This window comes from Acomys russatus, chromosome 11 (genome assembly GCF_903995435.1).
Source record: "Acomys russatus chromosome 11, mAcoRus1.1, whole genome shotgun sequence".
Lineage (NCBI taxonomy): Eukaryota > Metazoa > Chordata > Mammalia > Rodentia > Muridae > Acomys > Acomys russatus.
Window position 1 is genome coordinate 60,544,546 of NC_067147.1, and position 17,085 is coordinate 60,561,630.

The 17,085-nt window shown below is 57.7% G+C and overlaps 1 protein-coding gene and 1 non-coding gene across 2 annotated transcripts; both read left to right on the forward strand.

The window, feature by feature from the left end:
• The first annotated feature begins 1,043 nt into the window (after nt 1-1,043).
• Nucleotides 1,044-16,576, forward strand: Prrc2a (proline rich coiled-coil 2A). The gene is made up of 31 exons (XM_051153522.1): nt 1,044-1,195; nt 2,685-2,859; nt 3,359-3,536; nt 3,832-3,931; nt 4,007-4,079; nt 4,243-4,386; nt 4,542-4,693; nt 4,860-4,939; nt 5,091-5,233; nt 5,492-5,582; nt 5,692-5,902; nt 6,430-6,904; nt 7,238-7,428; nt 7,797-8,094; nt 8,408-8,621; nt 8,774-10,633; nt 10,947-11,215; nt 11,412-11,542; nt 11,762-11,891; nt 12,015-12,100; nt 12,266-12,499; nt 12,630-12,770; nt 12,883-12,954; nt 13,262-13,429; nt 14,758-14,840; nt 14,956-15,166; nt 15,339-15,437; nt 15,545-15,757; nt 15,907-16,001; nt 16,080-16,170; nt 16,268-16,576. Exons 2-31 carry the CDS (start codon nt 2,748-2,750, stop codon nt 16,406-16,408), a joined length of 6,486 nt encoding a protein of 2,161 aa, XP_051009479.1. The 5' UTR covers nt 1,044-1,195; nt 2,685-2,747; the 3' UTR covers nt 16,409-16,576.
• Nucleotides 3,032-3,163, forward strand: LOC127196043 (small nucleolar RNA SNORA38). Its single transcript, XR_007831441.1, has one exon. It is a non-coding gene; the product is annotated as a small nucleolar RNA SNORA38 (small nucleolar RNA).
• Nucleotides 16,577-17,085: the final 509 nt, after the last annotated feature.

A 17,085-nucleotide genomic window follows, 5' to 3' on the forward strand; every position in this document is an offset into this window, starting at 1 on the left:
CACCCAAATATCCAATTCACTGAAAGGGTGTTTCTCAAAAGATTAAGTGTCTGGAGGAGACCCCGGGCTCTCAATCTCTGGCTTGCACAAGCGCCCACAGAGGCCAGTGCACCCATCCATTAACATAAATGAATTAACAAGAAACGTCCAATGGGCCTGGTGAGAGGCAGAGGATTCTACAGCCTAGTACTGAGAAACAAAGAGGGGAAACAGTGCTGCCTTTAAAGCAGAAACCGAATGTTGAAAGAACACAGAGTGCCAATAACATCAACTATAAAAACCCATTTTCTGACAGTTACAGAGCATAAATATCCACCTTAGCTATTCGCTGCTAAAATTCGGAAGATGTTTCCTAAGTCTTTGTTCAAATTATTTGCATATATTATGCAAATGCCCAGAACCACTCGAGGACCGCCCACTCGGGGAAAGTCAAGGATACGCTCCTCTGGGCCCGCTCATTGGCTTGCCCGTCCACTTCATTTGCATGACGTGATTTGATAACCGGCAAGCCCCGCCTCCCTGACGCGTTTACCTCTCCCCCGACTGGACACCAGACCTGACTAGCTAACCCCTTCCGTCCGTCCGTCGCAGTTCTTTCCGTCTTCTCCGCTGCGAGCGTCGGGGGTTGGGGTGCGGTGAGGGGGAAGAGTAAGGTGGGGGGGAGCCCCTAGCATCAGCGTTTCCCTGCGTCTTTCTCCGCGCCCATCCTTCCTGGGACGCACCGCGCATGCGCCGCCTCTTCCTCCCACCCTCCGTCGTGTAAATTCTGCGCCCCAACGGCCCGGCGTTCCGCCCGGCCTACGCGTCTCAACTGCCGACGCCGGGGCGCCTCGCTAGCCAACCGGCGTCCTAGCGCCTGTAAGTCCCTCCCCTTTATGCAAATGCCCTCCGCACACCGCCTTTACTTTTAAAGCAGGGGCGGCCCTGAAGGGCGGAGGCGTCCGGCGGAGGGGCCCCGCCCTCTATGCAAATCAGGGGGCGTGCCCAGCCGCGGAGGGAGGCGGGAGGTGGGGGGGTGCTCCCGGGGGCGGCGGTTGCCCGGATGGGCCGTTAGTCGGAGCCCAGCCGCGGAGTGAGCGAGGGAGACGGGAGGAGCCGAGCGCGGCGCCATCCGCCGCCATCCGCCCCCGCCCCGCCGCCATCCGCCCCGGGGAGCCTCTCAGCCCGGGTCCCGGACCCCCGCGCACCCGGCCAGGTGAGTCCGGGCGAGCCGGGCGCTGACGCCCTTTCCGGCGCGGGGCGGCGGCGGCGGCGGAGGAGGCGGAGGCGGCGGCCGGGGGAGAAGCTGCCATCAGCCGCCGCCATCTTGTCCTCCCGCCGCCGGCCGCCCCTCCCCCTCGGCCTGCGCCGGCCGCTCCCAGGCCGCCCGGCTGCCGTCCTCTCCGGGCCCGGCCCCGCCGCCCGAGCGGCCCCGGCCCCCGGCGGTGCGCTGCGGCTTTCCGCGTCGAGCCGGGCCCGGGGCCGCTCGCCCGGTGCCCCGCACTCCCCTCCCCGCCTCACGCTGCCCGCTTCCCGGCCCTTCCTGCCGTGTGGTTGGTTGTCTTGGGATCTGTTGGGATTTGTCTGCCCCGCGATTTCCTTTTCCTTCTCCCCTCCCCGCTCCCCCGTTGTCACCGTCGGCTTCAGGCCGAGCAGCCCCCCGTCCTCGCCGCGGTGAAGTTCTCGCCCCGACCCCGGCTGTCGCCCTCTCCCCCATCCCCTCTCTTCACGCCGCTCCCACCCACAAATGGATGCCTGGTCACTCGGGAAGGCACGAAGATGGAGGAGAGTGTGGCCTGCCCGGGCAGTGAGCGCCGCGGAGGGAACGGACGCCTGCCTACGGCCCGTGCTCACGGGCTGTTTCCAGGGTCGCTCCGTGGCGCTTTGTTTCCCCCCAGTTTTACACAGGATGCAACCAGCGTCCATTAGCCTTTTGGTTTTGTTTGGTTGGGATTTTTCTTTTTTGTTGTTGTTTTTGCTGTTTTGTGTTTTTTGTTTTTTTCCTGCAAGCAAAATTGTTTCCAAGAGCCAGGCTGGGGGCAAACTAAGGGACAGATGGGAGTAGTCTGCTTCCAGGGGCTTTGTTGAGCCTGGGGCTGTGTGGAGGGAGCCCCTGTTGTTCAGCAGGCTGACTCTGGCCCCGGCTCCCAGCCTGGCCGAGCAAGCTCATAAAACTCCTTACGCTCCCAGCATACCTTCCTTCAAAGCTCCCCAGATGGGACTTAGAGCTGCTGGGAGTGGGAGCTGGGGTGCAGGGCCCTGGGGCGCGCTTGGGGAGCTGCAGTCTTAATAGGCTGGCAGTCTGAAGTTCTCCCCTTGCTGGATGGAGTTGCGTGCCTCGCTCGGGTTTTCTCTGGGGCCCGGACTTGGTTGCTCAGCTTTATCATATTTCTCTGGATTGATTTTTGGAGGAGTGAAAGATTTTCACTTTGGGGATGACAAGAAGCTGCCGCCGACTCTGAAGTGGCACAAAGCATAGGGCGTTTGTCAGGAAGGTGCTTGGTTTTCATCTGGCTCTCTTTGTCAGGATATGTCAGAGAGGAAGACCTTGGCTCTGGGAGCCGAGTGGGTTGTGGTTGCTTAAGAGACTGTGCTAGTTTACACAAGCCAGGGCCATCACAGATCTGGCCCTAGGGAGAGTGAGGGGGCTTTAGGCTTTTGTCTGCGGAGGGCAGAGCTGAGCTGCCTGCTTGTCTGGCCCACAGGCACCGGCTCGTTCTGGGGGAGGTGCCTGCAGGACCCAGCGTACTCAATGAGCTTCCAGCGCAATGTCCGATCGCTCGGGGCCGACTGCCAAGGGGAAGGATGGAAAGAAGTATTCCTCGCTCAACCTGTTTGATACATATAAGGGCAAGTCCTTAGAGATCCAGAAACCCGCTGGTGAGGGTCTTGCAGAGATGCTCCTAATGTTTGCAGGCTGCGCATGCATGGGCTTAGGCTTTAGAGCTCTTCAACAAAGGCAGCTAACAGACCAGGGGAAGGCTGAGGACCCCCCCCCCCATTTCATCTTCAGTTATGAAGGGGTGCTGGGCTCTGGGTAAAAGAGCAGTCAACCTCCTGCAAAGGCGTGTTTTTGGTTCCCTGTCCTTGGACACGTAAGAATCGGAGGCAAAGAAACAACGGATTTGTAAAGATCTGGGGCCAGCTTGCTCCCCGCGGGCTCAGGATCCACCGTCCCACAGAGAAGCATGATTATAACGTAGCTCGCCTGTCCCAGGAGAGTGCAGACATTGTTATTACTGAGTAATGGCATGGCTTCTGCGGGAGACCTGTGGTGACCAGGTGGTGGGATTTTGAGGATTGTGTAGTGGGTCTGTGAGTGGAGGCTGTCGGCATTCCTCAGGAGGCGTCATTCACCCTTTCTCCACTCTTTCTTCAGTTGCCCCTCGACATGGCCTGCAGAGTCTTGGAAAAGTTGCCATTGCCCGGCGTATGCCACCCCCTGCCAACCTTCCGAGCCTGAAAGCCGAGAACAGAGGCAACGACCCCAATGTCTCCCTAGTGCCGAAAGACGGGACAGGATGGGCAAGCAAACAGGAGCAGTCCGACCCCAAGAGGTAGACGCTGGCCTGAGGGACCTAGAGTCTGTTAGCTTTGAATTTGGGGGAGTATGTTGAGGTGTGGTCTGCTTCAGCAGAGAGAGAACACAGCCCACCTTCTGCACCTAGTTGGTTAGATGACAGAAACACGAAGCTTTCCGCTCCCACAGCTGGAGAGAAAGCAGGGAGAAACAAAGCCCCTCTGACTGACTTTGTCGTAGGTAGCCATAGGCTAGGGTCAGTTCCAGCTTTGTACCAGTTGGAGAGCTAAGGGAGAGGCATCTCACACCTTTCCATCCTGCAATGCCCTCAGTTCCGATGCCTCAACCGCTCAGCCGCCGGAATCGCAGCCACTGCCGGCTTCGCAGACGCCTGCCTCCAGCCAGCCGAAACGACCCCCAGCAGCCCCCGAGGTAGCTGGAGGGGCTGGAGGGGAATGACCCTAACCCTTCCCTCCTCGCGGCCACTCACTGCCTTTGCTTCCCCAGAACGCTCCTTCGGTTCCAAGCGGGGTAAAGTCCTGGGCACAAGCCAGCGTCACCCATGGAGCCCATGGAGATGGTGAGTGTGAGAGGGAGGACACTGTGAGGCAGGAGCCCTGCTGCACACCTTCAGTGAAGACTGGTCTTCTGTCTGCGTCTCCTCCCAGTATTCAGAGCTGTCCGCTTTTGTGTACATGTTCAGGAGGCGACACCCTGTCTGGTTTACACCCTCACTTCAACAGGTGGAAGGGCATCAAGCCTACTGTCGCGATTCTCTCGAGAGGAATTTCCGACCCTGCAGGCGGCTGGCGACCAGGACAAGGCTGCCAAGGAAAGGGAGTCTGCCGAACAGTCGTCTGGGCCCGGACCAAGCCTCCGCCCCCAAAGTGAGTGGCTGCCTTTGGACCAGGAGAGCGCCTGCTCTGTGGAAGAGCTCCGTGCTGCATTACTCACCTTCCTCCTCCCATCATGTGGGATGCACCGCGTGCCCCACATCAGTAGTAACTGACCCTTCTCCCTCTTTGCATTTTCCAAAATACAGATTCTACAACTTGGAGGGACGGAGGTGGGCGTGGCCCTGATGAGCTGGAGGGCCCGGACTCCAAACTTCATCATGGTCATGATCCCCGGGGTGGGCTGCAGCCTTCAGGCCCACCTCAGTTCCCTCCCTACCGCGGGATGATGCCGCCCTTTGTGAGTTCAGCTCTCTTACTTGGAGTGGTTGCACCGAAAGCCAGAGTGCTGAGTCAGGACTTGGCCTGTGGCAGACCGTAGTGAGACGGGGATGGGAGGCTGGCGCGTGTGAAGGGCTGGCAGGCTGTTTATCCCCCTTAGCAGCTGTTGTCGGGCCCTTTTGCAGATGTACCCCCCGTATCTTCCATTCCCTCCGCCCTATGGACCCCAGGGGCCTTACCGGTACCCAACTCCTGATGGGCCCAGGTAAGCTATCAGATTCTGGGTTTCGGGGGAGGGTAAGGCTACTTGGGGAGACATGATTTTTCTACCTAGGGGGCTCAGTTTTGGATGTGATTCTATCTACTACACGCTGAATTTGACATATCCCCCCTCTTTTCTTTCCCCCAATACACAGCCGTTTTCCTCGTGTGGCGGGCCCCCGGGGCTCAGGGCCACCAATGCGCCTTGTAGAGCCTGTGGGTCGGCCTTCTATTCTTAAAGAGGATAATCTCAAAGAGTTTGACCAATTGGACCAGGAAAATGACGATGGTTGGGCAGGTGACTGTGAATATTTGGATCTTAAAAAGTAGAATCTGATGAGGAAATGTCGGGTCACGTGAGAGAAGAGCAGACGTAAAAGGGGTGGAGGAGAGACACGGGGTAGAAAGCTGAGTGCTGCTCAGTGTTGGGGCAGTGAGGGTGGTCAGTACCAAGGCTGCTGTTGGAGTTCCAGGCTATTTGCTGCCGTGTTCTCGGAAAATGAGGTTGGAGAGCAGACTGCGTAGTTGACTTCCTGTCCGTTTTCTTTCACCTTAGGAGCCCATGAAGAGGTTGACTACACTGAGAAGCTCAAGTTCAGTGACGAGGAAGATGGGCGAGACTCTGATGAGGAGGGAGCTGAGGGCCAGTGAGTGAGGGCACCAGAGGAGAGCAGGGGCCCTGGTCTCCCCATGGCATAACAGACTCCTAGAAGAGCTGGTTACACTGAGTTTGATTATACCGTCATCTGCTCACAGCAAGGATTCCCAGTCAGCTGCTGCTGAGGAACCTGAAGCAGATGGCAAAAAGGGCGCCTCCCTTGGCAGTGACCCCCTCCCTCCCAAGACAGCCTGGACAGAGAACTCCCGTCCTGCAGAGACAGAGCCAGCTGCTCCTGCCCCAAAGCCTCCCCCACCTCCACCTCACCGGGGGCCTGTCGGGAACTGGGGACCTCCTGGGGACTACCCAGTGAGTATCTACAGTGAGGGCTTGATTGGGTCAGTTGTGGGAGGCATCAACTGAGTAACACTGAAGGTGATATTAAGAAGCTAGGGTAGGGGGACCAAGAGATGGCTCAGCAGTTAAGAGCACTGACTGCTCTTCCATAGGACCCGGGTTCAATTCTCAGCACCCACCTGCCAGCTCACACCTGTCTGTAACTCCAAGATCTGACACCTTCACACAGACATACTTGCAGGCAAAACATCAATGCACATAAAATAAATTTTTTAAAAAGGTAGAAGCAGCTAAGGTAGGGCTGTGCTGTATCAGAAAAGCTTGGGAACCTTTGGTTCTAGGGGAGTTGGGGTGCTGGGAGGGAAGGGAGGCCTGCATGTTCAGGCTTCGGAAGGAAAAAAGGAACAGAGGTAAGGGTGAGACCATTAATTCCAGAGCCTGGTTCTTTGATCCTGTAGCTAGAGACAGCTGTTTGGTCTCAGAGAGGTAGGAGGTCTAATGACTGACATGCCTGGCTTGCTGGGTTTGCCCATTGCCAGGATCGTGGGGGTCCTCCCTGCAAACCCCCAGCACCTGAAGATGAGGATGAGGCGTGGCGGCAGCGTCGGAAGCAGTCTTCCTCAGAGATCTCTCTGGCGGTGGAACGGGCACGAAGGCGCCGGGAGGAGGAAGAGCGGCGCATGCAGGAGGAGCGCCGGGCAGCCTGTGCTGAGAAGCTCAAGCGGCTTGACGAAAAGTTTGGGGCGCCTGACAAACGCCTCAAAGCAGAGCCAGCAGCCCCACCTGTTACCCCTCCTACCCCAGCTCTACCACCTGCCGTCCCCAAAGAACTCCCTGCGCCTCCAGCTCTGCCACCAGCACCAGCCCCAACACCAGAGAAAGACCCTGAAGAGCCAGCACAAGCCCCTGCTGCCCAGTCCGCCCCCAGCCCAGGTGTGGCTGCAGCTCCCACTCTGGTGAGTGCTGGTGGCACTGCCAGTAGCACCAGCAGTGGCAGCTTGGAAGCCAGCCCAGGTATGGAGGAAGGAGCAGGCTCTGCTGGGCTTAGGGGGACGCTGGGTGGTAAAGATGGCTGTCAGTGGAAGAGAGTGGACTGTGAGTGGGGGCGGGGCGGCAGACATGCAGAGAAGATAGGAAGCCGTTCTGTAGACCCGAAAGTGGAACGGAGATTTCCTGCTCTCTGATGGTATCACGGGAATAACACTTGTGGCCTTAGTATTGTCATGGGTCTTGAGTGGGTGGGCGTTAGCGTAGATGGGATTTGGCGGAACACTTCACTGGGGTTGGAATAGCGTGGATAATAATGAACTGTTAGGATGGACCAAGTCACTTTGTTCTTCTATGCAGTGGAACCCCAGCTGCCTTCAAAAGAGGGGCCTGAACCACCAGAAGAGGTTCCTCCACCTGCCACACCCCCGGCCCCAAAGGTGGAGCCCAAGGGTGATGGAGTTGGTCCTACTCGGCAGCCCCCCAACCAGGGTTTGGGCTACCCCAAATACCAGAAGTCATTGCCACCTCGCTTCCAGCGGCAGCAACAGGTGAGGCCAAGTTCTTTCCCTCCTGGGGCTGTTGGTGTCTTCCCGCCCTCTTCAGGGTCGCCCTCAGCCTGTGTCTGCACAGTTCCAGCAACTCCATATGTTTGTCTTTTTTTTTTTTTTTTTTTTTTTTTTTCCTGAGACAGGGTTTCTCTGTGTAGCCTTGGCTGTCCTGGACTCGCTTTGTAGACCAGGCTGACCTTGAATTCACAGAGATCCGCCTGCCTCTGCCTCCCGAGTGCTGGGATTAAAGGCATGCACCACCACTGCCCTGCTTCATGTTTTTGTATTATCAGTGCCTTAACTTTTCTCTACTGATGCCTTGGGATGTAGGCTGTGGTAACCTCTTTCATCCTGTCTTGTCCTGGCAGGAGCAGCTCCTGAAGCAGCAACAGCAGCAGCAGTGGCAGCAGCAGCAACAAGGCACTGCCCCTCCTGCCCCAGTGCCCCCGTCACCACCACAGCCTGTGACCCTGGGAGCTGTACCTGCCCCACAGGCACCACCCCCACCTCCCAAAGCCCTGTACCCAGGTGCTCTGGGCCGGCCCCCACCAATGCCTCCAATGAACTTTGACCCCCGCTGGATGATGATTCCTCCTTATGTGGACCCTCGGCTTCTCCAGGGCCGGCCCCCTCTCGACTTCTACCCTCCTGGTGTACATCCATCTGGTAAGGGTTCACAAGAGTGGTGAGGACCACCATAGTCCCAGGAGGAGGGGGCCACTGTCTTTGTGACAGGCAGCCATGGAACAAGGTGGTGTGCCCGCTTAGCTCTTTTGAGGGTCTTGTGAGAATAGGCCTGGGGAACAGGGAAGCAGTGGTCCTTGATGACGTCATAGGCAAGCCAAGTGGTTGCCTATTTCCACAAGAAAAGACAAAGCCTGTGCTTAGGGAACAGGGGGAGCAGGTGCTGATGGCTCACACAGAGAAGGAGCTTCTGGTATGGAAGGCCTGTGACGGGATGATTTCTTTGTTTTCTTAGGCCTGGTTCCCCGGGAACGCTCAGACAGCGGGGGCTCAACCTCAGAGCCGTTTGAACGCCATGCGCCCCCCCCTCTGTTACGGGAGCGGGGCACCCCACCGGTAGACCCCAAGTTGGCTTGGGTAGGAGACGTCTTTACCACCACACCCACTGATCCTCGCCCTCTTACCTCACCACTGCGCCAAGCAGCAGATGACGACGACAAGAGTGTGAGGTGAGCTGCTAGGCCTGGTGCTGGCCTGAGCCATGTGGCTGAGGTGATGAGGGTGCAATGTGGAAGATGAGCCTAGGTGGCGTTCAGAACGTGCTCTTCCATCTGCTGTGCTCATCCTCCTCCTGACAAACTTCTTTCCTGTTTCTCTTCAGGAGTGAGACTCCTCCAGTCCCGCCGCCCCCACCTTATCTGGCTAATTATCCAGGTTTTCCAGAGAATGGAGCTCCTGGGCCTCCAGTCTCTCGATTCCCTTTGGAGGAGCCAGCTCCCCCGGCACCCCGTCCACTACCCTGGCCCCCAGGCAATGAAGAGGCTGCGAAGATACAAGCTCCACCACCCAAGAAGGAGCCCCCCAAGGAGGAGCCGCCGCAGCTGTCGGGGCCAGAAGCGGGCAGAAAGCCGGCCCGTGGACTTGGAGGCCAAGGCCTGCCGCCGCCACGTAGAGAAAATCGTACTGAGACTCGATGGGGCCCTCGCCCAGGCAGCTGTCGCCGTGGGATCCCTCCAGAGGAGACAGGTGTTCCTCCTCGACGAGCTGGGCCTATAAAGAAACCATCGCCACCTGTGAAAGTCGAGGAGCTGCCTCCTAAATCCCTAGAACAGGCGGACGAAACCTCTAAGGTTCCAAAGCCAGATCCACTCAAGACAGCTAAGGGGAAGGTGGGCCCCAAGGAAACCCCACCGGGTGGCAACCTCTCCCCTGCGCCTAGGCTTCGGAGGGACTATTCCTATGAAAGAGTAGGCCCTACATCTTGCCGGGGTCGGGGCCGAGGCGAGTATTTTGCTAGAGGAAGGGGTTTTCGGGGGACCTATGGGGGCCGAGGTAGGGGAGCCCGGAGCCGAGAATTTCGAAGTTATCGGGAGTTCCGAGGAGACGATGGGCGTGGGGGTGGTGCAGGAGCAGCACCCCAGCCCTCTGGTCCCCGAGGCCGCACTGCCAGCGAGACACGAAGTGAGGGTTCCGAGTATGAGGAAATCCCCAAGAGACGCCGCCAGCGCGGCTCTGAAACAGGCAGTGAGACCCACGAGAGCGACCTGGCCCCCTCTGACAAGGAAGCACCTCCACCCAAAGAGGGGGTGCTCGCTCAGGTCCCTCTTGCCCTACCACCACCAGGAGCTCCCCCATCACCAGCCCCAGCCCGATTCTCCACTGCCCGGGGTGGTCGTGTCTTCACTCCAAGGGGAGTGCCATCGCGCCGAGGCCGAGGTGGGGGGCGGCCCCCTCCTCCTCTTTGCTCTGGCTGGAGCCCTCCAGCCAAGTCTCTGGTTCCAAAGAAGCCTCCAACAGGTCCTTTGCCCTCAAGTAAGGAGCCTTTGAAAGAGAAGCTGATCTCAGGGCCTCTGTCCCCCATGTCCCGAGGCAGCAACATGGGTGTAGGCATGGAAGATGGGGAGCGTCCGCGACGGAGGCGGCATGGCAGGGCTCAGCAGCAGGATAAACCGCCTCGGTTCCGGAGGCTGAAACAAGAACGTGAAAACGCCGCCAGAGGAGCTGATGGCAAGCCCCCTTCTCTAGCCCTTCCGGCCTCCGCCTCTGGACCTGAGGAGGCGCTGGCAACAGTTGCAGTTCCCCCACCCCCTCGCTGCACAGCTGCTAAGTCTCCTGATCTGTCAAACCAGAACTCAGACCAGGCCAATGAGGAGTGGGAGACTGCGTCAGAGAGCAGCGACTTTGCTAGTGAGCGCCGGGGTGACAAGGAGACTCCCCCAGCGGCACTTATGACCTCTAAGGCTGTGGGGACTCCTGGGGGCAATGCAGGTGGCTCTGGACCAGGCATTTCAACCATGTCTCGTGGAGACCTGAGCCAACGAGCCAAGGATTTGAGTAAGCGGAGCTTCTCGAGTCAGAGGCCTGGCATGGATCGACAAAACCGGCGCCCAGGCCCTGGGGGCAAGGCTGGTGGCGGCGGCGGCGGCGGCGGCAGTAGTGGAGGTGGTGGTACAGCCCCTGGGGGACGGACGGGCCCTGGACGAGGGGATAAGAGGAGCTGGCCCTCTCCCAAGAACCGAAGGTGGGTAAGGATGTTAGGTTGTAGGGTGTGGGTGGATAGTACCAGGGGTTTGGGGCCCTATGAGTATAGCAGGCATCAGGAAGGTACCGCAGATCCTCGATCTTGTGGAGGGCAGTTAGGGACAGAAGCTGGCGAGCCCCCTGCACGTTTCCCTGCTCCGGTTTTGTCTGCGCACCTTTGTAAACAAAATCGCAAAGGGTTTTAGGGGGAGAGGACGGGATGCCAGTGGAGAAGCTAGAAAATAGGTGCTTGGCTTGTAGGGACAGAGTGAGTTCAGTGAGCTCTTGTGAGGATGGTGCTCTGCTCTCTCCAGCCGTCCTCCTGAAGAGCGACCCCCGGGGCTGCCTCTGCCTCCGCCACCCCCTAGCAGCTCTGCTGTCTTCCGCCTGGACCAAGTGATCCACAGCAACCCTGCTGGCATCCAACAGGCTCTGGCCCAACTTAGCAGCCGCCAAGGAAATGTAACTGCACCAGGGGGGCACCCAAGGCCTAAGCCTGGCCCTCCCCAAGCCCCTCAGGGCTCCTCCCCTCGGCCCCCAACCCGTTATGATCCCCCGAGGGCCAGCAACGCTGTCAGTTCTGGTAAGCTGGAGGCAAGCGGGTGGGAATGACTCCATCCCCAAAGGTCAGGTGCTGGAGTGGGGAGCACAAGTTTGGTCTGGGGGGCCCTGCTGTTGGGTTCTGCCAAGCTGGAAGGCCTGGGAGGTGGGGCTGGGAGAACAGGTTCGGGCCAGTGGTAGAGTGAGGCAGATGCTGACAGTTTTCCCCTTTTCCCCAGACCCCCACTTCGAGGAGCCAGGGCCGATGGTGAGGGGGGTGGGCGGGACTCCCCGGGACTCTGCCGGGGTTAATCCCTTCCCCCCGAAACGGCGGGAGCGGCCTCCCCGAAAGCCGGAGCTGCTGCAGGAGGTGAGGGACGGGGCTGGAGACTGGGCCTCAATGCACTCCCACCTCTGCAGGCTCTTGGCCATGCTTTCTTTACGCTTCTGCACTCTGTTCAGCTCTCGCCCCAGACTCTCACTAGCGGCTACCACTTGTCTCCCACGTATCTGTCCTCCCCTATTGCTGCCGCGCCTCACTCTGCTGCTGCTTAATTGCATTTTGCCCTTTGGGGTTTCCTTACCTTAGGAGTCTGTGCCAGCTTCTCATAGCTCTGGATTCTTGGGCTCTAAGCCTGAGGTCCCAGGCCCTCAGGGAGAATCCAGAGACTCGGCCACTGAGGCCCTAACTCCCCACATCTGGGATCGTTTACATACTGGTGAGTGCAAGTAAGGAGGAAGGAAAGACTGGACTGGGGCACGGTGGTGTGTGAGATGGGCCTTAGAACTAGAACTGCCTCCTCACTGCCTGCCTCAGGGGTGGTGTTGGTGTTCTCCTTCAGCCACAAGCCGGAAGAGTTATCAGCCTGGCTCCATAGCGCCCTGGATGGAGCCCCTGAGTCCCTTTGAAGATGTGGCAGCCACAGAGGTGAGTGAACACTGGGAAGGAGGTGGCTGTGGGGCTGGGGCTGTTTTGAGTGTTGGTCTTGTTCACCTGTTCTGGATCAGTACACCAATCTGGAGGCTGTTCTAGCCTCCTCGGGGTGTGTGCACCTGTCAGGTGTCAGGGTGTTTTCTGCTCTTAACTCCTCAGATGAGTCAGTCTGACAGTGGGGTGGACCTGAGTGGAGATTCTCAGGTGTCATCAGGTCCCTGCAGCCAGCGAAGTTCTCCTGATGGAGGACTTAAGGGGTCAGCAGAGGGACCCCCCAAGCGGCCTGGAGGACCCTCGCCCCTGGCTGCTGTTTCTGGTGAGGGTGCATCTTGCTCTGAGCCCTCTGAGCCTCCTAGGAGACGGCCACCTGCTTCCCACGATGGGGACAGAAAGGTAAGAGACCAGGGTGGATGGGGAGTGTTGGCAGGACGCCTCCCTGGCCCTGTCTTTGTCTGTCCCTTCTCTGCCCATTGTTGTGGTGTTTGTTTCTCCGTCACTTCACTGTGCTTTGTTTCCGACCTAGGAGCTGCCCCGGGAGCAGCCTCTGCCCCCTGGTCCCATAGGCACAGAACGATCTCAGCGCGCAGACCGGGGCCCAGAATCCGGCCCCCTCCGACCAACGCACCGACCTGGCTCTCAAGTTGAGTTTGGCACTGCTAACAAGGTCTGAACGGGCTACACTTGGGCATGTCCTGGGTTGGATATGGCGAAAGACACTAAGTGGGGTGGAAGTTTGAAATGGTGTTACAGCTTCCCTTCCCACCCCCATGTTACAGGACTCAGACTTATGCCTAGTGGTAGGGGACACTATAAAAGGAGAAAAGGAGTTGACAGCGTCAGTCACAGAGGTAGGTGGCAAGGTCTGTGACTCCCGAAGGTAGATAGGAGCAGTGAGCATCTAGACCAGTGGTTCTCAGCCTTCCCGGTGCGGTGACCTCCTGATACAGTTCCTTGTACCGTGGTGACCCCCCCCCCCAGCATAAGATTACCTGGTTGCTCTTTCATAACCATGGTTTTGCTACTGTCTTGAGTCGTAATGTAAATATCTGAGGTGGAGCCATGTGAGAGTGCTGTCCAGCCTCAGAGGGGTCATGACCCACAGACTGAGAACCAGTGGTCTAGAATGTCAGCCTTGACAAAGCTTCTTTTGCTCAGGCCATTCCCATATCCAGAGACTGGCAGCTGCTCCCTAGTGCTTCTGCTTCTGCTGAGCCGCAGCCCAAGAGCCTAGGTTCCGGGCAGTGTGGTCCAGAGCCGAGCCCTTCCGGTCAGCGCCTGTACCCTGAGGTCTTCTATGGCAGCCCTGGACCTCCCAACTCCCAGGTGAGCCCTATCTTTATCATATGCCCCTTTCTTTCCTTTTTTTTTTTTTTTAATTTTATATATATATTTATTTTTTATTATGCATACAGTGCTGAAAAGGGCATCAGATCACATTATAGATGGTTGTGAGCCACCATGTGGTTGCTGGGAATTGAACTCATGACCTTTGGAAGAGCAGTCAGTGCTCTTAACCACTGAGTCATCTCTCTAGCCCCGCCCCTTTCTTTCTTTCTGTCTGTTTTCTATGAGACAGGCCCTTGGAACTCGGTTGTCGTGTCTGCCAGTGTGTGGGTTTCAACTGCTAGCACAGGGCAGGCAGCTGTGCCGGGCTCCTTCCACCTCTTTGGTTGGTTTGGTTTGGTTTTTCGAGACAGGGTTTCTCTGTGTAGCCTTGACTGTCCTGGACTCACTTTGTAGACCAGGTTGGCCTTGAACTCACAGTGATCCTAACCCTGCCTCTGAGTGCTGGGATTAAAGGCGGGTGCCACTACCGTCTGGCCTCCTTCACCCTTTTACACGCATGGGTTACAGGCTAGTGGGTGTCAGCAGCACCTGCCTTTACCTGCTGAGCACTCTCATCTGAGGTTGGCTAATGAGAGAACATTGCGCTGTATTCCATTTTTCTTTTTCCTACAGTGGGCAGGTGAGGTCTTTTTGTTCAGGAAGTTTTTTGTGCGTGCGTGCGTGGGTGTGTATGGATGGGTGGGTGCGTGCACGTGCCTGTGTGTACCCACAGTCAGTGCCCATAGAAGCCAGAAGAGGTCATTGGCTCCGCTTGGAACTGGAGTCCCAGGCGGCTGTGGGCTGCCGTGCGGGACTTTGTGGAAGAGCAGCTGGTGTACTTGATCACCAAGGCATTGCTCTAGCCTTTTAATTACGTGTGTTCAGTGGGTATGCATGCATCATTTCATGTGCTCGCAGAGCCCAGAGGTGTCTGATCTCCCTGGAGCTAGTTAGAGATCTTTTGTTAACTGCTGAGCCATCTGTCCAGCCCCTGCCCGTGCCCTGTTGCCATCCACACTGGCCTTGAGCGTGCTCTGTGTGTAGACTGCCTGTGAACTTGGCGTCTGCCTGACTAGGATCCTTTACTGCTTTTCACTTGCTCTGTCGGGCCCCTGGCCTGCTGGAGGTACTGCCTGCCTGCCCGGTTAGCCCTTCCCTGAAACATGCAGACACAGGAGTGTGCTCTCAGTCTAGCTGACCACCAAGACCCCATCACACTGCAGGGAAGCCCCGCTACCACTGTTCTGTGTAAGCCTGGGGCCCAAGTGAGCATTTTTGAGCAGAGGAGACGCGGGAACAGCTTCCACCCTGCTTTTCTCCAGCAGGTCTCTGGGGGCACCATGGACTCTCAGTTGCATCCCAACAGTGGAGGCTTCCGCCCTGGGACACCCTCGCTGCACCAGTACAGGTAAAACTAGTAGATCCTGCAGACGGCCAACGGGAGTGGGTACCAAAGAACAGTGAGTGGGTAAGGCATCGCTCAAGCTCAGGAGTAACACCTCTCCTCCCCGACTTCTTTCCAGGTCACAGCCCCTGTATCTACCCCCAGGTCCAGCCCCTCCGTCGGCGCTGCTCTCTGGGGTAGCTCTCAAGGGCCAGTTTCTGGATTTCTCCGCACTGCAGGCCGCAGAGCTGGGGAAGTTGCCTGCCGGGGGAGTTCTCTACCCTCCGCCATCCTTCCTCTGCTCCGCAGCCTTCTGCCCCAGCCCTCTGCCTGATCCGCCCTTGCTTCAGGTAGGAGGTGGGCAGTTGCTAGGGCAGCAGAGAGGCTGGTCTTGGGGGACCTGACCTGTTCGGGTCTTCTCACTCTGTAACCCAGGAGAGCCTAGAATACATTATGTGGTCTAGACTGCAAGTGAGCCATCAAGCCCACCTGAGAATTGACCTCCTCCCCATTTTCCAACAGGTACGCCAGGATCTGCCATCCCCTTCAGATTTTTACTCCACTCCTCTGCAGCCTGCTGGGCAAAGTGGCTTCCTCCCTTCGGGGGCCCCTGCTCAGCAGGTATCCTTAATCCTCCCGTGTCCCCTCATCCTGTGCCTCTGGCTTAGTTGGTGTTTCCCCCACATGCCTTGCTGCCCTTGTGGGCTCACTGGGGTTTCCTGTTGCAGATGCTTCTACCTGTGGTAGACTCACAGCTGCCAGTGGTGAACTTTGGCTCCCTGCCGCCAGCGCCACCTCCTGCTCCGCCCCCCCTTTCTCTGTTACCTATGGGTCCTGCTCTTCAGCCCCCCAGCCTGACTGTGCGGCCCCCTCCTGCTCCTGCTCCTCGGGTCTTGCCTTCACCTGCCAGGCCCTTCCCCCCTAGCTTGGGTCGAGCAGAGGTAAGGTAGAAGGACTCAGTATTTCAAGTTCAGTGGGTTTTAAAAGATGGCAAGGTGGGGAGGACTCATGGTCTATGTGTCCAAAGGCGGGGGGGGGGGGGGATGGTTCAGATAGGAAGTTCATAGGGTGAATTACTTTTCATCTTCAGCTGCACCCAGTAGAACTGAAGCCTTTCCAGGATTATCGAAAGCTGAGCAGCAACCTTGGGGGTCCTGGGTCATCGCGGCCTCCCCCATCTGGAAGGTAAGTAGGATGGGGTATAAGCTCTGCGTTCCCAGGGATTGGGTCTCAGGACTTGCCGTGACACCTTTCCTCTTGTAGGCCCTTCTCTGCTCTCAATTCCCGTCTCAAGGCCCCACCTTCCACCTACAGTGGAGTATTCCGGACTCAGCGCCTCGACCTCTACCAGCAGGTGAAAGAGAGACAGTGAGCCCAGCCTATAAGTTCAGGCCCCCTTCTGAGCCCCCAGAGGGTTGCTGATTGACTCTTCCGCGTGTACCTGCCCTCAGGTCTCCCCACCAGATGCCCTACGTTGGATGCCGAAGCCTTGGGAACGGACAGGGCCACCTTCTCGAGAAGGGCCTCCCCGAAGAGCAGAGGATCCTGGGCCCCGGGGGGACAAGGAGCCTGGATTGCCCCCACCCCGCTGAGGGAGTTCCCCTTACCCCAACCCCCGGGGCTTGTATATAGATTATAAATATATAAGGGGGAAAGGGGTGAGTGGGGAGGGGTTGTGGGTCTGGAGCCTCACTTCCCCTCTTCTCTTCCCCTGGTCCCCTATCCCTGGGGCCGTTTGTTAAAAAAGAATAATAAAAGAATAAAAAAAAAAAAAAAAAGTGGGGGGGGGCCCTGTGGGCCAGTTAGTTGCAATGCTTTAACTGTTTCAAGTTTCTAGAGGTAGGAATTTGAGATAGACGCACAAAATGAAATCATCTTGAACCTGTGGACAAGGTCAGTGGGTGTCTGTTTTAGTTAGAGCGTCTGTTGATGTCACCGTGGCAGCTCTTAGAAAGTGCCTGCCTGACAGGCTCAGGTCCATCCTCACGATGGCAGCATGCTAGAGGAGGGTCTGCTGCTGAGCGTCTGAAACCTCACAGCCCACTCCAGTAACACAAGGCCATGCCACCTAACATGACGCCCTATGAGCCTATGGGGACATTTTCATTCAAATCACCACATTCCACTCCTTAGGCCCTGTAGGCTTGCAGCCATGTCAAAATGCATCCTGTCCAACTTCAAAAGTCTGTCTGTCTCAACCATTTAAAAGTCCAAGAAGTCCAGTCTTTGGAGATCGATGGCATCTGTTCTATTAAGCACTGTAAAGTAG

Coding starts and splice junctions, on each gene's coding strand:
- Prrc2a (XM_051153522.1), top strand. CDS start 2,748: ATGTCCGATCGCTCGGGGCCGACTGCCAAGGGGAAGGATGGAAAGAAG. Junction 4,387..4,541: donor ACCAAGCCTCCGCCCCCAAA/GTGAGTGGCTGC, acceptor TCCAAAATACAG/ATTCTACAACTTGGAGGGAC. Junction 7,429..7,796: donor GCTTCCAGCGGCAGCAACAG/GTGAGGCCAAGT, acceptor TTGTCCTGGCAG/GAGCAGCTCCTGAAGCAGCA.